The following is a 22,063-nucleotide window of genomic DNA, read 5'->3' as shown; positions in this document are numbered from 1 at the left end:
AGTGGGAAAAACCTGCACACTTCTTGTCTGTCATACCAGGCCCTTTGATTTTGCAATAGAGGATTACATTTTTATCAGAATGTTTTCAGATCCACAGTACTTTTATGTACTTACCAATTAAAACAAAAGGTCTGAAAGAACTTCAAACCACTGTATATACATTTCTACTACAGGCATGTGTGTGAGAAACAGAGAAGGCAGAGCTATAAATATTAAGTATTTATATCCTTAGGCAATGCTAATGTTTAGACAAGATGCAATTCTCTTGACAAGTTTTATGGAAGATAAATGTTTTCTGACTCAAATATGTTTCGTAAGATTTACAAGACACTGGTGGCAATGTCTAATGCATTTCATTTCATAAATCTACAGTCTGAACTGAGCTGGGTGTCCCAGAGGAACTGGTCTCACACACAGTCTTTTTGGACACAGTGATATTTCACTGCTCTGCCACAGAGGCAATTCTAGCCTGGAGTGAGATATTGCCACTTAACAGCTCTTTAGTACGTACATTGAACCAACTGAGGCCTGGATTCATCTGTGCCTGCTCCTGTACATGAGCCCACACAGTAAATGAAATTAATTGTCACCTTTCCAGACAGGCTGAGAATTATACAGGCAAGGCAGAAAACCAGGCTGTTTCAGATGAAGAAACTGCCTCACTAAGTCAAAATTAAAGACACATTTTGGTGTCGTTAGAGAGTCTCTAAGGCTTCCTTAGCCACTGTTTGTGACGCACAGCTTTGAGGCATGGCCTTTCTTCTCAAATTCATTTCGGTTAGGGGTATGAAATCTGCGTATTTTGGCGGCAGGGCTTACCAGATTTTCATCAACTCCTAAAATGCAATGGTAAAAAATTATGTCCAGATCTAGAGTTTTACTTATGCTTGACAAACACCCTTTGGACTGAAGGGGAAAGTCATTTGCAGTAAGACACAAATTAACAACAGAGGTTGCAGAAAAAAGGTTACATGGAAATTACACATATCTCTGTTTCAACTTTATCTACCATAAAACTGGTAATTTATCAGGGAAAATAGAGGCAAACTAGGAGCACAAATGACATGTCATAATAGTCATACTATGACAAGGGGCAGATTGCCCTTCTGAGAATAGGTTATGAATAGACATTATGAGTACCAGAAAATGTTTGCAATCAAAAGCGTTAAGTGCACAAATGAACTTAATGTTCTGTAATGTCTGTAATAAAATTTAATAAAAAAATCCAGGAATTAGCTCCCATTTTAAGTCATAAGAACAACTGGGACTTGAATAGCTATTGCATGCCTTTTAATGCACCTTAAGACATTAACTTATTAATATGCACTAGACCTAGGTGAGGCAGTTACATGCAATCACTCCTGCAGAGGGGAAAATAGAGATAGAGAGACTCAGTAACTTTCTCAAGGTCAAAGACAGAAAAATCTGGTTTCCAGGTCTGTACAGAGGGAAAGCTCATTTTTCTCTGGCAAGCCTGTGGCTCATTGGCAAAGCACTGATTTCAACTATCATTCTTCAGATGCTGTTAGACTACCTGAATTCCAGAGATCGTATCTGTGTAAGCAAAGAGTCCAGATTGCTAGAGGAAGGGAAGGTTTTAGCCTTTCATTTTTTGTTCCTGTCCACATTCAGACACCTGGTGAACAAGAGAGTTGTAAGGTCTAAGAAAAGTTTACTGGACAAAATGTGAATTTGATAGAAACTGATTCACCAAACATCATTAGACCTTAAATGACCTTGAGGAGCTTCCACTGCACCAGGACCAAAGAAACTAGATACAAGGAAGAAAAGGAAAACTTCTGGAAGGAAAAGAAAAAAATTAGAGCTGAAACCTGATCTGTGCTTGTCTATATGATCATATCTTATGGAAGAAAAGGGAAAATTCTGGAAGGAAAAGAAAAAAATTAGAGCTGAAACCTGATCTTTGCTTGTCTATATGATCATATCTTATTAAAATCAGAACACTATTCTAAAAAATCCCCCAAATTACCAGACTTGGCAGCATTATTATTGCATCATCATGGCCATTATTCTGTAAAGCTGTAGGATACTTTTGAGATAATGTCTGAGGTCAGAAGGAAAAACCCCTTAGTATTCACCAGAAGCTGAGCTGTCTCATAGACTTATCAGGCTCTCTCATCTCCTCAGGTTTTTTGACCCAACAGTAGTGGCCCAGTACTTTGCTAAGTTGCAAGGAACAGCAAAGTGCAGGATGTCACTCCATATCCTATGCAGGCTACAGATGTGAGCACACTACAAGCTCCAAACAGAGGAAGGAGATCTAGGATCTTTGCAGTTTTAACAGACCCTCAAGAATTTTGGGTTGAAATGTGCAATGACAAATACTTCAGTATTATTTCTCTGGGGTTTAATGCAGATTTTTATAATAAGGGTAAGTTAGTACTGTCAAAAATAGTAGAAAATAGTGGCATTCAGTGCAAATAATTGTCTGCCAAGTTAAATAAATATATTTCAAAAATCTCCACAAATCTTCAAGCAAACTCGGCAAATTTATCTAAATCACAATGTGGCTTGAAAAAAGCAAATGAAGAATTTAAGAGCAAGATGAGCTCCTCAGAACTGTAAATGGTTTGAAATACTTTTACCTCTATATACTATAAAAATAACAATTGCTGTTGCAGAGGAAATGATCATGACCTATTTTCTCCCTTGTGAATGCAGAAGTTATTGATTTGCTTTGACAAGGAGCACAAACAAAGTACTCAATACATTAATCTATGATTCAACTAACAGTTAATCAACATAAAAAGGGTATGAAAAATCTGCCTGCAATGTCATGAACTAGGATTTGTATTCATTTTAAATGTGAAATATCAGTACCCAACCTTTTCTTATTTTCTTCTTATTATTTGCAAAGGGAAACAATTGCTTCACACTGGGACATGAATGCTTGCTTATTCAGTTTTTAACAAACAGCAGAGCTTCAGCTTCAAATTAATAGTTAAACCCAAACGGCATCACCTTCTTTAAATCAGTTAAACCTATTTGCAGACATAAACATGATGGATGACTAGAAACTGGAGCATTCATTGCTGTGGGGCAACAGATGCCACAATGAAGTCATACTCTGAGAGATGTCACTGGGCTCAGGATGACAAAGGGCCTTCTGCACACAGGGTGAGCCAGACATGAAGACGTCCAACCTAAGCTGGGGATGGCATGGGCAGTGCAGCCCCAAAGGAGCCTTGGGGAGACAACAGCTGTGCACTGTGCCTGGTGCATTGAATTTTGGGATGGTGTAGAGGCACCAGACCAGCCATCCTGGCAATGGGAGAGGTAAATGGGTAGTCACCTGGTATGGCAGAAGGGGATGATGTGGATGCTCTTTCTATCCTACCTCTACAGCTCTTTCACAGACAGGAATAAGTATCTCCTTCATAGCCCTACTAGTTTTTCCCCAGCTGAGAATTCCCCCATGCTGTAGAAATATTAGCCCCATGATGTAAGCACAGATGTGTCACTTTTCTGGTACTAAAATAAGCTGGCAGTGTGAGACAGCCTCTGGTCTCCTGACTCTTTTTCAGGCAGTAAAGAGAAATTGCCATCAACAATCCAATTGTTTCCAACTATATAATGAAGGTAGTGTTATCAGACAGAAATACTGGGGTAAATCATTAAGCACTTTGTCTGTTAGACCAAATATTTTGCCTTCCTGTATAACAGGATGATCTGATGCTCCTAGAACAAGCTGGCTACAAAGCTGTCCTTGGTACTAAATAAAACATGTAATTTTTCATCCATCTTCCCTGTTCTGGGACTTTTTCAGTTTTCCTCTGCAAGGTGAAATAAATTTTCCAAAGCTTGCTGATGTTGCAGTCTAAGAGGGCAGCTTGCATTCATACAACATGATTCACTTAACTCAGACTACTTGGAGAAACACTCAGAGACACTCATAAGTGATAATAACAAAAAACAGCCCCAAGGGGGGAAGGCATTTCTGATCAAATGCTCTACCTCTTGTCAGATGCAAATGGCTAAGAAGGTAGCTGCTGGGGAATGAGTTAAATACTTATTTTAAGATCAAACACATAATTGAATTTAAATTAATTTAAGTAATCTAAATACTGTATTAAAACCCTTCTAAGTGACTTGTAGGAAGTCCACATAGATTGTTTCGAGCTAATTGGTAATACTAATCAGACACCCTGCTGGAGTGGCACATTGGATTCTAATTGCTCTTTTATGAATTCTCCTCTCCTTGCATTTAGCAATCCTCCACACAACTGGAGCTCTGCAGTTATGCCTCAGCAGTACATACTGCAAGCCAGGCACGTCCTATTAAAATCTCCATTGGTTGTATTATCTACTTCCTTGAACAGGACGATGGGCTTCAGGAAATTTCCTTTATTATTTCCTTTCCTTTATTTCCTTTCTGCCACAAACTTGTCAAACAAGTCTGGAAAGGCTCTCCCTCTGCCTGTTTCTCCAGAAATGACTCTGCCCTGAAGTTGTCAGACCCCAGAGGAGACGCCTCATTCAAGTCCTACGAATGTAACTCAAGCGATGCCATCGCTGCTGGCTTAGCAGGAATCAGTGCACACCTCTATGGAATGCCAACAGTTGGGCCATTACCTTTCTAGCCTGTGCATGGTCATGGCCAGCGTTTTGTTCAGTTCCTCGATCATCCGGCACCCCGAAGGGTGAATGGGCAACGTGCTGGACCCAGAAGGAAGGTGCTGGCTGTGGCTGCCGTACTGGAGCTGGTGCTGGTGAGCTGCTAACTGGGATGGCAGGACAGTGTGATGCTGCTGGGTCAAAGGCTGCTGGGAGCTCTTCTGCGTGGAATAGGATGAGAGAGAGAGGTCTGGCCCCCCTAAAGGCATGCAAATCATGACTTTCTTTGGAGGTAGTGGAGGTGACAGTTTAACTGGCATACAAGGCAGTTTCACAGGAGCGCCAGGATCTAAAAGAAAGAAAGAGAGCACGGGTGTTAATTTTCATGTCAGTAAGAAGGAGAGGAGAGTATCTGCCTGGGTGAGCAGGTACTGAGGCTGCTACTCAACATAGGAGAGTGCACATCTTCCCTGTCGTGACAGACAACTCCTATTGTATGCTCAGCACGGTCTCCAGAAAAAACACTGTTTTTTTGCAGCACTCCTGAGTCTCACAAAAAACCAACCCAGGGCTGTGCATGCCCCTTAATAAACACATTAAGCAATACTTAACAAGGCTGGTGGCACACTTTAAAGCCCTAATCCTCCAAAATAGCCCTGTGAGGTAGATGCAACTTCTTCCACTCAACAGGCATACAAATAGGGGGAAAGCAATTAGGATGAGAGCAATTCAGTGTCTGAAGTTACAGGATGACTCACCACCATCACTACCAGAGCAAAAGCTCAGGGATTCCTGATCCATCTCAGCCACTGCAGTACAATTACTACAAGTCACACTTCTTACAGCTTTATGATGTGCAAAACATCTGGTGTAAAAAATTACATTATAGGGCAAAAGAGAAAAGAAATAAGGTTTGAATACTAAACAGGATGGGTTTGGAAAAATGGAGGGTACATGAGGAGAAAAGTTAAAGGGCACTACATTGTTAGGACTAATGCATTCTTTTACAGAAGTGACAGGCATTTTTCTCTGGACTCAAGCACTGAATTTTACCTTTTTAACTCTACTTAAGATATTCACTGAAGCCCATAGTTGATCAGACAGGAGAAGACTTCACTGACTTCAATGAGAAATCAGTGAGAGGTCCACAAGCAAACCTCTCTTCCAGAACTCAACTGCAGAGTAGAGATTTTTGGAGTTCCATTGTGAAATATTTTCAGAAGGGAAAAAAAGTAACACGAGGGCTAGTAGTTGCCAAGATGGATGGGGGAAATGGTCACAAACCATGCTAAAAGTGAAAGAGAGAGAAAATATATATACTGTGAGCAACAACTCTAAGTTTGTCTCTAGGAGGAAGGCCAGGCCCTTTCCAGCCTGAAATACTGCACATATCTGTCTCGACTGTAGCTCTGTGGGCAAGGCTTGCAGGGCCTTTGGTCTCTTTCTGCTTCTGTCCACTCCTCTTGCTACAACATGGTAAGGGAATTGCAGGACCAGAATCTTCTTTTGACCTGAAGAAGCTTGGGAGTTAGATGCTGCTCTCCAAAGGTCATCACTATTCTGAATGCTACCAGATTTCTATAGTCCTTTTCCAGACTATACAAACTGGTGCTTTTTGGTTTAAACTATCCTTCCCCCCATTCCCGTGATTCTTTCCTTCTTCCTGGCTTGTTCTGGATATTGCCTGGACTTCTATCCATATCTAATAGCCAGGGTACACAGGTTGATATTAGGACTAGCAAGCAGTAATACTTCTTGAAAATGATTACAGACTGTAAGGTGAAAAAAGACCATGAGCTAAGTTCAGATCTATCTCTTGAGTTATTTTAGTGCTAGTCACATCTTCCACAGCATCCACTTGCTATTAGTGGTTTTTCTATGCTAGGAAATACATTGACAGTGTAAGCCTTCCCCCCCTCCAGAGTGTTTATAGGCTAACAGTACAGAGGGGTCCAAGGGAGCGCAAAGATGAAATACTGTGTGCTGGTTTTGGAGGGCATAGAGCTAATTTTCTTCACAGTGTCTTGTACAAAGTTTGAGTTGATAATATAGAGATGTTTTTGTTATTGCTGAGCAGGGCTTGCACAGAGCCAAGGCCTTTTCTGCCTTTTCAACTGCAACACAGTGGAGGGAAACCTGGGATGCATGGGAAGCCAGGACAGGTGATCCTAAGTGACCAAAGGGATATTCCAGACCATATGGCATCATGCTCAGCATGTAAAGTGAAGGTAAGAAGGAGGAAGGGAGGGATGCTTGGAGTGATGACGTTTGTCTTCCCAAGCTGCCATTACATGTGATGGGGCCGTACTTTCCTGGAGATGGCTGAACACCTGCCTGCCCATGGGAACCAGGGAACAAATTCCTTGCTTTGCTTTGCTTGTGTGCATGGCTTTTGCTTTCCCTATTGAACTGTCTTTATCTCATTCATTTTTTCACTGTTGCCCTTCTGATTCCCTGCCTGCTCCCACTGCTGGGGGAGTGAGTGGCTGAGTGGGGCTTGGCTGTTGGCTGGGATTGCAACATGATATAGAGGCATGGAGAAAAAGTGGCCTTTCCACATTGCAGAGTGGAAGAGCTATAGAGAGTAGAATCCAAGTCTTTTGCCTTTCAATGTAATATTAAATCCACTTAACATGTTGTCTCTTGCAGGCAAAAGTTCTTCTGATGGCTCTACCAAGGCTGAAATTTAACTCATGGGTTTCCCAAAACAGTAAAAGAACAAAAAAAAAAAAAAAAAAAACCACCAAAAAACAAAAAACCAAACAAAAAAAACCCCAAAACAAAAACCCAACTAACCAAACCACATTCAGAATTTTCTATTCAAGCACAAAATGGTATTCAAGTCACCTTGTTTTTCTTACAAACATGTTATTTGCATACATTTCCTCTGTGTATGCTGCATAAAAGAACACACTTTTCAATTAAAGGTAAATAACAGAAAGAGTAAGGAGTAAATTGTATAGAGCCCTGAGAATAAAGCTCCTATGGGATTTGTTGTAAAAAAAGGGTTTTTTTCATACATTTATGCTTCAGGCAATTTTACTTCTAGAGCTTGTCCTGAATTACAGAGACTACACTGAGATCTGCACTTCCATTTTGACAGATACAGGTTGGTTTAAGATCCTTTTCTGCAGTATGTCAATTAAAGTCTTCATTTGACAGTGCCTGTACCTGGATGCACCCTTACTCTGTGGCAGCCCTCCTTAATGGTGAATTCAAAGAGATCCCAACTGCAGGCATCTCTGTCTTTTGACAAAAGAATAACTGGAAGTATCATTTGGATTTTCTGCTTTTTGTGATCCTGAAGATCAGAGCAATGCAGTTCAGGTATAAAGCAAACAGAAATCCTTCCTTCTTTCTTCTAAATACAGTGATTTTTTTTTTTTCTCATGCAAGTATTTATGCAGTAGAGTTGTGGCACAGGCACTGCTGCTCTGGAATTGCACAGGAGTACAAGTCTAGCTTAATTATCCTGAGTAGCCACATATTCATTCCATCATGAATCGGATGCGCACACTCTGGTTTTGACTCTGCACAATAAAGGTATGGACCTTCAGTTTCCACTTAAATTTAAACAAATGCTTCACATCAACGTTCTCAATGGTACCAGGGCTGGGTGACTCCACTGAACACCTGCCAAAAATCTTGCCCATTATTTTTAATGTCCTCATTCAAGCTGACTGTGTTACACCCAGGTTCTTGAGCTTGTCTGAATATGGTCCTAATACCAAAACAGATCCATCTTAGAAATGGATCAGAGGCATTAAGTCTACTTGTCTGCCCTCCACCTTCAGGAGAATTCTACTTTGTTTAAATAAAATGCTTAAAAGGAGAATGAATACAATGGGAACAGAGTTCAATCTATTTGCTGGGAAATGTAACTGTGTATCTTCACTGACACCAGTAATAGGGACCTTGGTACTGCAAGTTTTAATGTGTGGTCTGATCAATGACTATGCTGAACAACTGGGGCCTTGCCCAAATCCATGGGCTCTGGGCACACTGTTGGGAACTGTGCAACCATCATCTACACTAAAGGACAAAACAACTTCTTCCTGCATGTAAGAGTGAGGTGACCGAGTTTTACAGTTCTTTCCTCTGTTTGTTTTAATTTCACAATGTACATGATTTATGAACCAGGGCTAGTAACAATTACTGTCTCCCCCATGGAATATACATCAGACACAGGCATCAGTAGATGAGTAAGAAGCTGGACAGGGGAAATAAGAACAAGGAATCTATCATGTATCTTCTCAGTGAAACATTATCAGACATAACATTAAATCATTGCACAAAGCACTCGTAACTGAAAAGAAGCAAACTGTGTGAAGCCAGGTGTGCAAGTCTGATTAATCTCTTCTAGCTGAGGCTTTTCATGCTCAAGAGAATAATGAGCAATTTTGCAAGATGTTGGTTCCCAGTGGGGTTGTGACCACTCAGTGCTGTGTAATAACTTGTATGCTAGAGTTGATGAAAAAGACATCAACCTCTCCACTCTTGATGACAATCAATTATTTAAAAGACAGTTGTGGATGCCACAGTATTTGCTACACATCAGACCTTTGACAAGCAGGCCATCCCTTACCCTTTCCATACAGATAATTTTGCTAACATCTATAGTTACTGTATTTCTTTTGGGGTTTTCATAAAATATATATATGTTTATTTGTTGCACAGGTTTGCTACTATATGGTTCTTCTGAAGTGTTAGTGGTGCACTGGAGCTGTGCACCATATATACCAAGTCTGATGCTTAGTCACTGAACATGGCTGGAGAACTGCAGCACACACTGAAGACACAACTGCTGCAGATGGGGTGCGAGGAACTTCTGGATGTATGGCAGCAAAGGTTGCTGCAGCAGGGCTTGTAGAAAGGCTCACCAAAATCCTCAAATTCTGCCCCAGCTCAACTACTGCATGGAGAAAGAGGACATGCCTGGGAATCCTGGGCTTGTGGCAGAGCTGTCTGTGTTTGCTATACTGCCAGTGGCAGAAATGCTCTTTCTGGACTCCTTGCCTAAAGTAAGCCAGCGCTGTACCCTGACAGCAAGGAAGGACAACAGACACCTCGGTGGTACAAGAAGAAACACAGCCAGGAGAACAAAGGATTCTTCTATTGATAGAAGGATCCCCTTCTATTCACCAGTCCTTAGACTGTATCTAGACTACAGTGCAAGCTTAGTATCCACCAGGAAAGATATCAAAAAACCAGAATGAGTTGAGCACAGGGTCACTGCAGTGGCTGAGGGCTAGAGCACCTGAGGTACTGAGGTGTGTTCAGCTTGGAGTGAAAAGTGTGTGGTGGCAGGAAGAAAGCGGACAAAAGTGAAAAGAAAGAGGTTCAAGACTGGATTATAAGGAAAATGTCTTCCCTGCCGTGAGAAGAAGCAATTAGTGGAGCAGGTTTATCCAGACAGGTACAGTTGGCATCCTCTGAAGTTTTCAATACCCAGCTGGTGAAAGGCCTGAGCAACCTGGTCTGATCCCATACTTGGCTCTGCTTTGAGCAGGAGGTTGGATTAAAGACCTGCTGAAGTCTTTTTCCTCACCTGAATGACCTTATACTGAGGCCTTTGCTGTACTGTATACAAGTAATACACCTTGTCATAAAGTTAATGAGACACTCTTTAAATTCCTTCTAAGTAGTTAATTCTGTAAAATAATGTGCAAAAAACTCCCCCGAACCAACAAACAGTGCAAAAAACAGAATGGCCTGTTGAGGGAGCTTCATGGGGTGATGTACCTGATATTTGCTGGCACCATTTGGAGAAGTAGCTTTTGGTTTTTCAGGTATTCTCTCCTGTGCCTAAATGGTGAGAGTCTCTTTTCTTGTTTTAATGAGTTTTTGAGTAGTCAAAAACTGTTCTCAATGTTGCCACACATCTTCCTGCTGACTATAGCAAGATCTGCAGTCATGTCTTTTGGGGAAGATTTGAGACAGAAATTCTTTGCTGTTCCTCTGTACCACATATGCATTCAAGATTTGGGTTGAATTTGGAGAACAAAAGCAAGGCATGATTAGCCCTAAAGGTTGAAAAGTATAGCTCTGCATGAATTCCTGTGCAGAGCCTTGAAAAGGGTTTCAAAGATAAGAAGATTTCCTGATGCCTGTATGTGATAGATACTCCTCTCCAGGAAGAAGCACAGAGAGGAATTATAGAGGGAGAAACTGCACCAGGGTCCAGTTTCCATGAGAACCCGGTGAAGGAGAACTGCTTTTGCTCTGTTGCATCTCCCTTGACACATAGTGAGAGAACTGTCCATTGTCTCCATGTGAATGTAACCTCCCTTCATGAATGTAGCCTGTCAGAGCAGGCAGCTGGAGGTAACATCACTGTGGAGGAAGCTTCTGGATTATGCCTTGGGCTCATCTACAGAGGATATGTGACTACTGCATTATAAAATATCCCAGAGTATTTATTGGACAAATTGTAGTTGCAAAAACTTTTACAAAGTTGTCACTAATAACCAGCTGTGTATTGGCAAGGCAGCAGCATGCCAGCTATTCATGTTCTCAAACCTCATTCTTGTCTTGTCTGCATTGTCAGAAGCAACTTCTGAGGACTTTTAATATTTTGTACCCTATCAAATGTTTGCCTCTAATTATAAATTAGTTCTGACTCTACACAGACATAACTAGAAAGCCCAATATCAGAACTAAAAAGCCCAATATCAGAACCAAAAATGTGTGGTGCATCTCTTCAAAATCTTGAATGACAAAAGCAAAAGAATGCAGAAAGCTTAAATGGAATAGATAAGTGGCCAGACATAACCAAAGCTACATCCTATTCTAATATTAGGCTGAATTTTGGCTCAGACTCAGGTGCTCCTGAGATCCCATCTTAATGGCACATATTTTGGTCTCTGGTGTTTTAGGAGCTTTATGGGTTACTGGTGATTCAGTTGAAAAATATCTAATTAATTTCAGAAAGCATTATCTGTGCTGGTGAAAATTAACAGCTTAATGAATCAAGATCAAAGGGAACTTTACAACACTGGGGTCTATCAAATCACACATGCCTAGTCTTCCTCTCACTTGACCATTAAAGATTTTATGATAAACTGGGCACTTGAACACCAGAACCCCAATTAAATTTGGTCCCAGGTAATTATTTCAACTCTTTCTAAATTTTTGGGGAAGGAAGCTAAAAGTGTCCTAAATGCCTGGGTTCTGCATGTGAATATCAGAGAAATAAAGCAGCAAAAGAAATTCTATCTTGTGAACATTGTCTAATACTAATCAGTCTAATGCTAATCATGTTTGAAAACCAGTACAAGGCTCACCAGGAGGTGACTGGCCAACAGGACATGCAGTGAAACAATGGTAACAAAATAGTTAAGGCTCATGTTTCTCTCCTGGAGTTGCCTGTCTTCTAGGGCTATGCAGGCACTTCCACACCCAGTGCTGTGACAGGGATGTTCCCTGTGGAGACAGCACCATCAAGACCACAGGACATGGCGCAAAGAAAAGCATGGAGTATCTTCTGCAGCAGGGTTGGTACCACTCCCAGTGGCTGCCCTGCAGTCTGCTCTTGCCTCTGGCACTGTTTCTACACTGTCCCATCCATACAGAGCCTCAGCCTTGAGAAGCAGCATGCCAAGGCTGTGTGATTTATATTTGCTAGAGGCAATTCTCTCTTCCTTCCACCTTTAAATGGATTTTTTTTCTTTTCATTCTCCACAAAATTAAATGTGCTCTTATGTGTTTATTTAGATTCTGCTGTTTTATGTGCATTTCTTATCAATTGAGAGGCCAATCTTCGTCTTGGCACAGGCAGATAGATATTTGAGATGGCTCAAAATGCTTTCAGAGGAAAGGAATGTTTCTTTTCCATTTCTATAACCTGTAATAAGTTCTTTGTCAAGCCCTGCAAGTCAGTCTGCATAACTTTTTGACAAACTTTGGAATATTTTCACAGCAAGAGGTGGTATGACTTTTTTCCCCTCAAGGTTTGTATTTAAAATATTTTTTTTTTTTTTTTGCCTCTGACCATGTTTGTACTGATTTTTTAATATATGTTTGTATAAAACATGTTTCTATTAAATAGATACACTTATGTACACATATACATGCATATATATATATATGTATGTAGACAGAAGTTGAGTTGCTTCTGCCTTTTTAAATGTGTACCTGAACCCTTCACAGGATCACATCTTCTCTCATAGTCTTTTGAACAGAGCTACCAGACCATTAAACCTCTGTCACTCTCCACTAGCCATGCCTGATATGTTTTAATTTGTCCTTCAACCTTCTCAAAAATTCTTCAGCAGAAAAATGTGTATCCAGCAAGAAATGAAAAGTTTTCATTTAGAATGCCCGAGTTCAGATTTTGCTTGTTTTCTCACTCACAAGCGGAGGATGTCTCTGGAGTAATTAGAAAAAGAATAGCATTAATTCTGCTTCTCACTGAGGAGGATGCTTCATTAGGATTGATTGCTCATTTCCAAAGATTGTACATGGCTAATATAATTACCACTGGAGAACACAAGGCACTGAGCAACACTTATATCCTTTGGACCACCAAAGTAAATGGACCCTTTAGAACAAGCTGAATACTTTTATTTATAAGGAATATATAAGTGAGGGTTTCAGTTCCAGCAGGAATTTGAGTCTCTGTTCCTTTAGCCTTAAAGTTTTGTATATGCATGTACAAGAGTCTATCTATATGCACATACAAGACTTTATATAGGACTAGATGAGACATCACTGAAGGCCACCACAAGAGGCCACACCAGAGGAGTCACAGTCCTGTTTCACTTTCACTGGAAAGTCATCACCATCAGGCAACTCACTTATGCTGATAACTTGAGCCTGATTCTACTTCACACAAAATTTGCAACTGCAGAAAAAACAAAACTACTCCAGAAGTCCTCATCCTTTGATTCTTCTGTTATCTCTTACAAAAGAATGGCTTATGAACCAAGGACCTGAGGTTTTTTCCTAAGCCGTTCCTATATTTTTTTTTTCCATGTTGGCCTCATTTCTGAACAACTTCTTGTAATTGGGACAGAGTTTTATGAGAGATCATAAGAAGCTGGTTTTGTCCTTAGGTGAAGCCGTGAATACAGCTACCTGGCCTTGCAGGCTGCAGGACTGCCCATTCAGTTTGTAGCAAAGGGCAAGATATTAACCATTATGTGCAGAGGCAGGTAAGAAAGTAAAGAGGTTTCACATAAAATGTACAAAACTATACAGGACAAAAAAGTGTGGTCATCCAAACAGAAACATGAAGAGACTACGTAGAGATGAGAGAAAAACAGAACATGTTCTTTCCTAATGAGCACTTTCCTGATATAGATATTAAACCCGAATAAAATGGGTATTAACTGTCTGGAAAAAAAATCTACAATACATAAATGTGGGCAGAGCGTTTCTCACATCAGTTCTGAAAATATCAGGGCAGGATTAACACAAGATCAACCCAGGGGAAGACTGGTATCTGCCCCACTACAAAGATGAACCACACCTCATATTCAACTCAGGATTTTGAGGTGCTGCCTGCTGTGCAGCAACTGCAATTATGAGCAGACTGTTCAAAAGGTGCAGGCAAGCGTTTAGGTAATCTATTTTGGTCAGCATAGATATAGCCATCCTTTGCTTCAGCAGTCGAAATGAGAGACTGGGAGGAGGAGACACACACACCCTCCTTCCACATCCACCTAGAACTTTGAATCCTACAGAGCCTGGGCACTTGTGAAAACATGTGGAACACAAAGCAGAGCCTGTGTTGTTTACTGTTGCTGCCTTCCATGCAGTGAGAGCTAAATTGCAGCATAAAGCACAGGACATCAAAATCCTGGTCATTGGGAATTGGAGCTGGACTCACCAGTGGGAGGGGAGTAGTCAGAGCAGGGGTGGAAAGGGGGAGCAGTCTGGCAGACAATATAAGTTCTGAGGCAAAATGGCAAGAAATCATGGGACAGAATTACCTGTGTAAGGATCGGGAGCAAGTCAAAGCCAAACATATGGAAAGATACAGGTGTGTGGAGGGGGACCTGCCCATATGGCAGTTGATGGGACAAGCAACAAACGGCAAAAGGAGAAATCAAAACTCTCCCTTTCCCCTCAACTCTCACGCCTTTCCTCATTAAGGGCATTTAAAGACATCCTAGTATTTTTCTGGTACTTCCTTTCCCATCAAAGCACATCCTGCAATTTCAGTGGTGATGGTAAGTCTTGATGAATAAGGGTGAGGAGGGTTAGGAAATGCCACAGCGGTCTGAGGCAATTAGAGCGGAGAGGGGAAGTGCTCCTGGAGCAACCTGGATGAAGGTGCAGTCTGAGGATTTCGTGATCCCTGCCCTAGGTACAGCACGTACATCACCAGCGCACACACAAGTGCAAACAGAGTTACAGAAAGAGGAAGAACATTGAAACCTTGCTACAAAGGCAGCTTTTCCTATAGGGGAAACGGCAGGGCTGAGGGTCCAGGAATACCTACTTACCAGTTAAGTGGCTGGCAATCCTGGCAATAGGTTTAGGAGGCAGGGCAGGGGGCTGTTTGAGGAGGGACAACTGTTTCACTGGGGCGTCCTCATGGTCTCCAGGGAAAGCGGCAGATTTTTTGGGGGGAAGTAGCAGGACTGGCTTAGCTGTAGGATCTTGGGACAGGAGGACGCCGGATTCATTGGATGTGGGGCTGTCTTCAGACACTGGAGGACACAACCACATCATAGACGCAACAACGTTACGAGCAAAGCAGCAGCAGATACAGCCGAAGTCAGACAAGAAAAAGCAGCACAGCAATGCAGATTAGGAATGACTCAGATTTCACTCAAACATCGTATAACGTAGAGAGGAGGAAAGAAGGAAAGAAAGAAAGTAAAAGAGAAAGAGTAACACACATTACACAACAGCCAAATTTCCCATTACTTCTGATAGAAGCCAGCTCCCATCCAGGCTGGGTTGTACTGCCACATCAGGAACACAAATCAGGTTTTATAATGTCACATCTTTGATGGTCTGTCACTACAGCTTGCCTAGGACCAGGTATGTTAGCAGGCGGTCTGTAAACTTACCCTGTTAAAAATAAAAAGCACCTCACAGGGCCTGCTCTCTTTCGAAAAGGCCGCATAGATCATGGATGACAACTTCTACTGCTCACTTTTCCTCACCTGACCTTTGTCCACAACTCTCAGCAGCACAACCTGATGCAGAAAGAGGAGCTAACCTCGATGTAGAGCATTGCTGTCTCCCTGCACAGGCTGGGGAAGAAGAGCAGCCAGCCTCACCCAGGGTAGGGCAGTGGACTGTGCTAGTTACTGACAGATGTGCGGTGTGAACACCACACAGAAACACGTGGCAGGTAGGGGGCACGATGTTGTACCCCAGGGCTCAAAAGTGTTGTGAGCTCTCTGCTCCAGAGCTCATTGGTACATCTGAGATGTAGACAGAGAGCTGGAAACCTACTTTTACATGTACACAAAGTGCAGGGGTTTTGCCTCACTCCGAGAGAGGTTATTTGCCTAAAGTAGAGGTTACTTCTACATCATGTCAGTAAAAATTTCTCGTGGAGCATTCAGTGACAATCTCTACACTGTCACTTCCTTTACACCAGAAGACCTTCATTTTGACAAGGATTTCTCAGGGCTAAACACCAAATGTTAGGAGTCAAAAACTTGTTTTGAACAGCTTAGAGTATCTACACCATAACATAAACGAGACGGTACCTGTCCCATCCATGATCTCTGTGGTTGGGAGCACCTCATATGAGCAGGGTTCCACAGATGCTGGGACTGACTCCAGTTCTGCTAGGGCTGGCAGGGACACCTGGCTGGAGCTCAGCCCAGAGCCCAGAGGCTGTCCATTCTCCAAAGCTCCTTCTTCATTTGGTATGGAAAGTTCCCCATCTGTTCATAGTCAGAGGAAAGAAGAATGGCAAAAAAAAAAAGAGACATAAATAAAATGCAGACAGAATTTTAAATTAAATCTATTTCCATTTAGATTGTTTTCAAATGAGGAACTTGGACTGAGATCTTCTATATACACACACACTGGGTTTACATGGAAAGGTTTTGATAGCAGGGGGTGACTTCTGCAAGTAGCTGCCAGAAGTTTCCCCCATGTCTGATGGAACCAGTTCTAAGCTGGACCCACTGCTGGCCAAGGCTGAGCCTAACAGTGATGGTGGTAGCAACTCTGGGGTAACATATAATTTAAGTCAAAGATCTGTATTGATCTTTTGCTCTACCCTAGAATGGTCATCATGAACCGTGGTCTAAGTTGGTTGATTCCTGACAATCCTTGACACGGACATGCAGTCCTATCCAATGCCAAAAAAAATCTGTTTTCCCTCTCTCTGTTGAATCTGGGAAGTCGGGAATGATAGTAGGCTAGAATGAAAGAATATTAATACATACTGTAGATAATATTTTAATATTGATAACAAAACTATTAACAATTTTAAATATTAATAACAATAATTATTAGCTTTCCCCACACCAACTTTTATGCTATAAGGGACACAAGTGAAATCACAGGGTTATGTCCCTATTTTACATACAAATTTTATGTAAGGAAGAGAATAATTTTTATATTTACCTGATGTAAGGTCTTGATACTGGGATATATCAGATTCCATTTAGAAAGCCTGTTTTTATAGTTACTAATAATATCTCCTCTATCTGAGCAAAATTTCTGTGACAGCAGCTGGCATTTTCTTTCCTATCAAATATCACTTCACATTAGAAATAATAAAGAGCAGAAGAAAGGATTCAGATTATTCTTTATAGTGTCAACCTGAATGATTTTTATCTCTGAACTTGCTAAGCACAGCACTCTGGTACCTGGAGGCAGTGACTACATGGACATCGCAATTAGAGTTTTATAAAGCAAAGTGTTCAGCCCCTATGGTTACAAATGGAAGCCTGAAAATATAACTGAAATGTGACCTGTAAAACTAAAAACCAGCAGGCCAATATGTACAACTTGATTTTACTAGCCATTTAAATTACTTCTAAAAATGAAACTTAGGATTTCAGAATATGCTTTTAGATTTTTGGGCACCAGTGATTAGCCATATTACAGCTCAATGTACTGAGTGGAGATGTACCTCAGTCAAATGAGTGCACATTTTCCCCTGATAGGGCTAACAAATCACTTTGGAAAATAATACTGAAAAGATAAAAAAGTCTCATTTTGGTGCTCATGTACAGCAATTAACAGGTCTGAAAATACATTAGCTGATAACTATTCGGAATTATGTTTCTGCCATTTAAAGCTTCTCTACAGCGAGTGAAGATGGTCTCCTGTTTGTTTTGGAATTATTATAAATACCAAGGCCTTGACTTCCTTGGTTTTGTTGCAGGCTTTTTGGAGACCCAGAGAGCTATTATGATAGTGCGGTCACATCATACTAGACTGAAACCTGACCCACGGCTTTGAGAGATCAACTGAGCTGACTAAAAGGTGGCAACATGAATTAAAGCTAAAGGCTTGGGCCAAGTGTTTGTAGCACAGCCTCCTTTCTCACTGCTGTGGCCATGCTATTCAAAGCTGTTTACTTCCCTAGGCAGCAAAAATCAAAAAACAATTCAGCCAGCATTTAAGTTGAACATTTTTTACTTAGCTGTTTGGGTAGAAATGCTGTGTATTCTGTGCTGGCTCTGTCTCCCTTTTATAAAGACACACATGTTTACACATGTTTGGGATAAGGATTAATGTTCTCTCAGGGATTAATTAAGGATTAATGTTCTCTCAGTTACCTGGTTTCATGAAAGAGTGTAACTGTTTCTTATGTAGAGCATCTGCCTCTTGAATGAAAGGCAGTGACTGTGTCCAGCAGTCATTATATATATATATATTTTCATTAATATTTTTTAATATATATATTTTTAATTATAATTAATTCAGACTAAATGTGACTGTGAGAAAAGTATGCATGACAAACCCAGAAATGTTTGCTTTTTGGAAGGATGATTACACATTCTTCATGAAGCGAGATGCCTATTGTAATATGCTGAGCATCTTGAAATCCTACTGTCTTAAGTATGCTATGTATTTCTCAAGGTATATTAGCATGATTCAAAAAAACAGCATTTGAATGACCCATGAAGACTTATAATTGCAAAAAAAGTAAAAGGCAAGATAAAATTCTGGCTTTTACCTTTTGTCATAATACTAAGCATGGCATCTTTCTGTATTGATAGTGTAACCTTTTTTAATCTTACTGAATATCTTTAATCTTGATTTAGAGTCTGAAGCTTGTCCTTGGATTTGAATGAAATTGTCAGAGATGGCACAGAATCATGACTGAAATATACACCCTAAATCAGGTATTGCTTAAAGAAGAGGAACCTGGAGAGTTGCTCAAGTAGAGCAAACAGATCAAAGATGCGGAAAAAATAATTTGTAGAGGAAAGAGTATCTCAGTGTGAATTAATCCTGCATCAGAGATATGCTTGACAACCAGATACAAAAGGCAAATTACTTATTACTTTCAAAGTATTACAGCTATTCCAGTTGGCTGATATACAAATGGAAAGAATCCTGGTAATGCAATTATTACATATACATGGATGAATTTATCTGTTTTCAGGAACTGGCTATGAGTTTAAAGTTAACAGTGATAACATATGTAACCTTTTGTTCTCAGACTTGCTAAATCCTTTGCTGTTTTCACACTGTCTGCTGCTACTTAGTGGAAAATGACTAAGACCACGAGCTTTAATAACATCAGCTGAGCATGAAACTGGATGGATCCATGAGGGAGTAGCTTGACCTCTGCAGCAAGAGAGCACATGAAGGCTGCTCTACTCTTACTCAGGAGACTCTGCACACATGAAGTCACCAAAGAAACAGCACCTCACAGGAAACTCTCTAATGCAGAGGACTCTGCCCAGACACTGGTTCACCTCAGCATGTGAAAACAACAGCATGGGATCAAGGCCCAGAGATACATAGACGATGTCTTCAAAAGCTGCGGCTCCTAAGCATGGTTTGTACTCCTGAACACACCTGCATTTTCCACTCTCAGGTACTTCTAAAACATTGCCTGGTGTGAAGCAGCCCGCAGTGCATCATGCTGACTGACACAAACCAGTCCTGTTGTGTTCCCCCTGTTGTAGCTCTGCCTACCCTCTCACTGTGTCTTTTACTCTGAACTACCTTGGACTACGCAACTTTTTGCATATCTGAGAAGTGCCACGCTCATGGCATTCCTTCTACAGAAGACTGGCTGTGGAAGTCAAAATGGACAAATTGAAATCCTGGGTTAATTTTTGGAATGGGTTCTCTCCTTCAACACTTGTCTGTTCTCAAGTAGACTGTCTAAGCAAGAAATTCTTGATGACAAAGACTAGGAAGGGCAGAGTAAAATTCCTTGTCATTCTCTGCCATGACCCCAAGGATGGGGAATGGAAAATTGAGTGCTCTTGCATATGGTCAAGACCTGTTCCTGTTTCCTAGCCTTGGTGGCTATCTTAGAACAGTAGCTGGGATCCTGCTCAACTTCAGTGCCTAAGCAGACCCCTGATTTTGTGGGATCCCATGGAGTTTGAGACAGGCTACTTCTGGAAGAGTTCAAAACTTTTCAATTCCACTGCAGCACAACTGGCTCTCCAGTGGCTGCCATGCCTTCCTGCTGCTTTACCAAAGCCACTTCTTCAAGTTTATCTTCACATACTGTCACAAAATCTGCTTCAGTGCCTAAGTGCAACATGTCCAAATCCTGTCAAGACTTAGGTTACCTGAAACTTAAGTCTAAATCCATCATTTTAATTAGATAGAGCATATTAAAGTACAAGAATATAAAAGATGAAGACTGCCTACGTTTCCTTGGAAAACCATTGCACCATTGCCTTTGGAGTAAGTAATTGGCGCACACTCATATTCAGAAATTTCTCACTACAGGCAATCTCATCTACCTTCGGAAAGAAGAAGAGGTTTCAAAATACTACAAGTAGATTTAGTTCTTTGACCAGCAGCATGAAACAGTGGGCAGTTCTAATGATAGATGTTTTTGGCACGGTTACACCTTCATGTGGAAATCAAGGTATGTTCCTATGTGTAGGAGTGATGGCAAAAATATGAGTTCTTCTAAATGTTGAGGTATGTTCTGTGATGCAGGTGGAAGAGGTGTTTTTAACCTCTCAGGACTATCTGCCCACAAATTATAAGAACAGCAGGAGCTTAATCAGATACTTCTTCAACTTACTATTTTCCAAAAGTACAGAGTATTTGAAAAAATTATAGCCTTTGCCTACATTTTCAGAATACTCAAGTTACAGAGCCCTGGAAATGGAAGATAACAGAAACTGATTCTGTCATGAGTTTGGCCCTTAGCAAGGAAAGAGCTCTCTGCAGTTCAGTCAGGAGCAGCTTCAGGTGACTAATTTAAGTGTGGGAGTCACTGAAATGATAACAGCAAATCTTGTTTTCCAAATATAGCAGCTGGACTGCAGTGACTCTCCCATGTGTGACTACTGTGACTTACTGCACTCTGATAATTTTCACTTGCTGGGTGACACGAAGTCCTCCGAAAAGCCAGCAAATCCTGAAGCAAACAGGTCAGACCATCACTTTAAACAGCAGGCAAACCAACCAGCTAATTATGCTTTTCTTCAACATAGAAGATATGACAAAACCAACACTAAGCACAAGGCAAAAATTCTTGTTCTTGGGTCAGTCTGTCTGCACTGTTTCCTTTAATTGGTATGGGATTTTTAAAGAAAGAAAAAGCCAAAGTTACTGACAGGCTTGCTTTGCCCACCTCTTAGGAAAGGGAGGCAAGGAGATTTACACCTATTGTCTGTGGAAGATGCCTCTTGGCATGGAAGGTGCTGCCACAGTCAAATAAAGTGCTCTGCAAGAAAATGCTAAAGGTCGGTTGTTTTCTTGAAGGATTAGAAGTTACCTAACAGGAATTACAAAGAAAATGTAACTTTCACTTAAGGTTGTCAATGAAATAAATCCTTCATTAGAATTACTCTCAGATTATTATACCACTGAAGGAAATAATGCTTTTGCTCTACACATCTTGCCTTATTCATATCCTTGTATCATCACAGCTGTTTGAGTACTGCTTCTATTCTTGTGCATTACCACTTTCTTCGCTGCCCTACCTCTTTCTCTTCATATCACTTTGTAAAGGTGAAAAATTACTATAAAGAGGAATCAATTTCTTTCTTTCAAATACCTACAGACAACTTAGAACCTGCTTCACAAGATGACACAGAAGTTTACAAACTACATCATTATTTGATCAATAGGAAAAAAAAAATGTAGTGCTTTGGTAGCAATAGAAGAGGAATCTCCCTAGGTTTCAACATAGAAGGTGGGGTCAGACTTCACAAAAAAGATTTTTCCTGAGGAGGCCTTTAGGTTTATGTAGGGATGGTTCAGAGGGTGGCAACATGTGGGATGTGAGGCAGGGATGAAGGAGGTCACATCTGGGACAGAGGTGTGACTGAAGGCTGCCTTCTGAGCTGGCTGAAGCACTCACTGATCTCTTGGTGCGACAGCCTGGACCACGCTTCACTGGCTGAGG

At 41.0% G+C, this 22,063-nt stretch overlaps 1 protein-coding gene across 1 annotated transcript in view; it reads right to left on the bottom strand.

The window, feature by feature from the left end:
- Positions 1 to 22,063, bottom strand: part of PHACTR1 (phosphatase and actin regulator 1) — a gene marked incomplete at both ends in the record, with an annotated part of 292,048 nt that overhangs the window by 44,874 nt on the left and 225,111 nt on the right. The window contains 2 exons of the mRNA XM_084206533.1: positions 4,594 to 4,924; positions 16,248 to 16,427. Of these exons, the coding sequence (XP_084062659.1) occupies positions 4,594 to 4,924; positions 16,248 to 16,427 (511 nt within the window). The remainder of the gene's footprint in view (positions 1 to 4,593; positions 4,925 to 16,247; positions 16,428 to 22,063) is intronic.

Source organism: Fringilla coelebs, assembly GCF_963513975.1.
Source record: "Fringilla coelebs genome assembly, chromosome: 1".
Lineage (NCBI taxonomy): Eukaryota > Metazoa > Chordata > Aves > Passeriformes > Fringillidae > Fringilla > Fringilla coelebs.
Note: the sequence above shows the minus strand (reverse complement) of the source record. Positions and strands in the feature narration are given on the sequence as shown.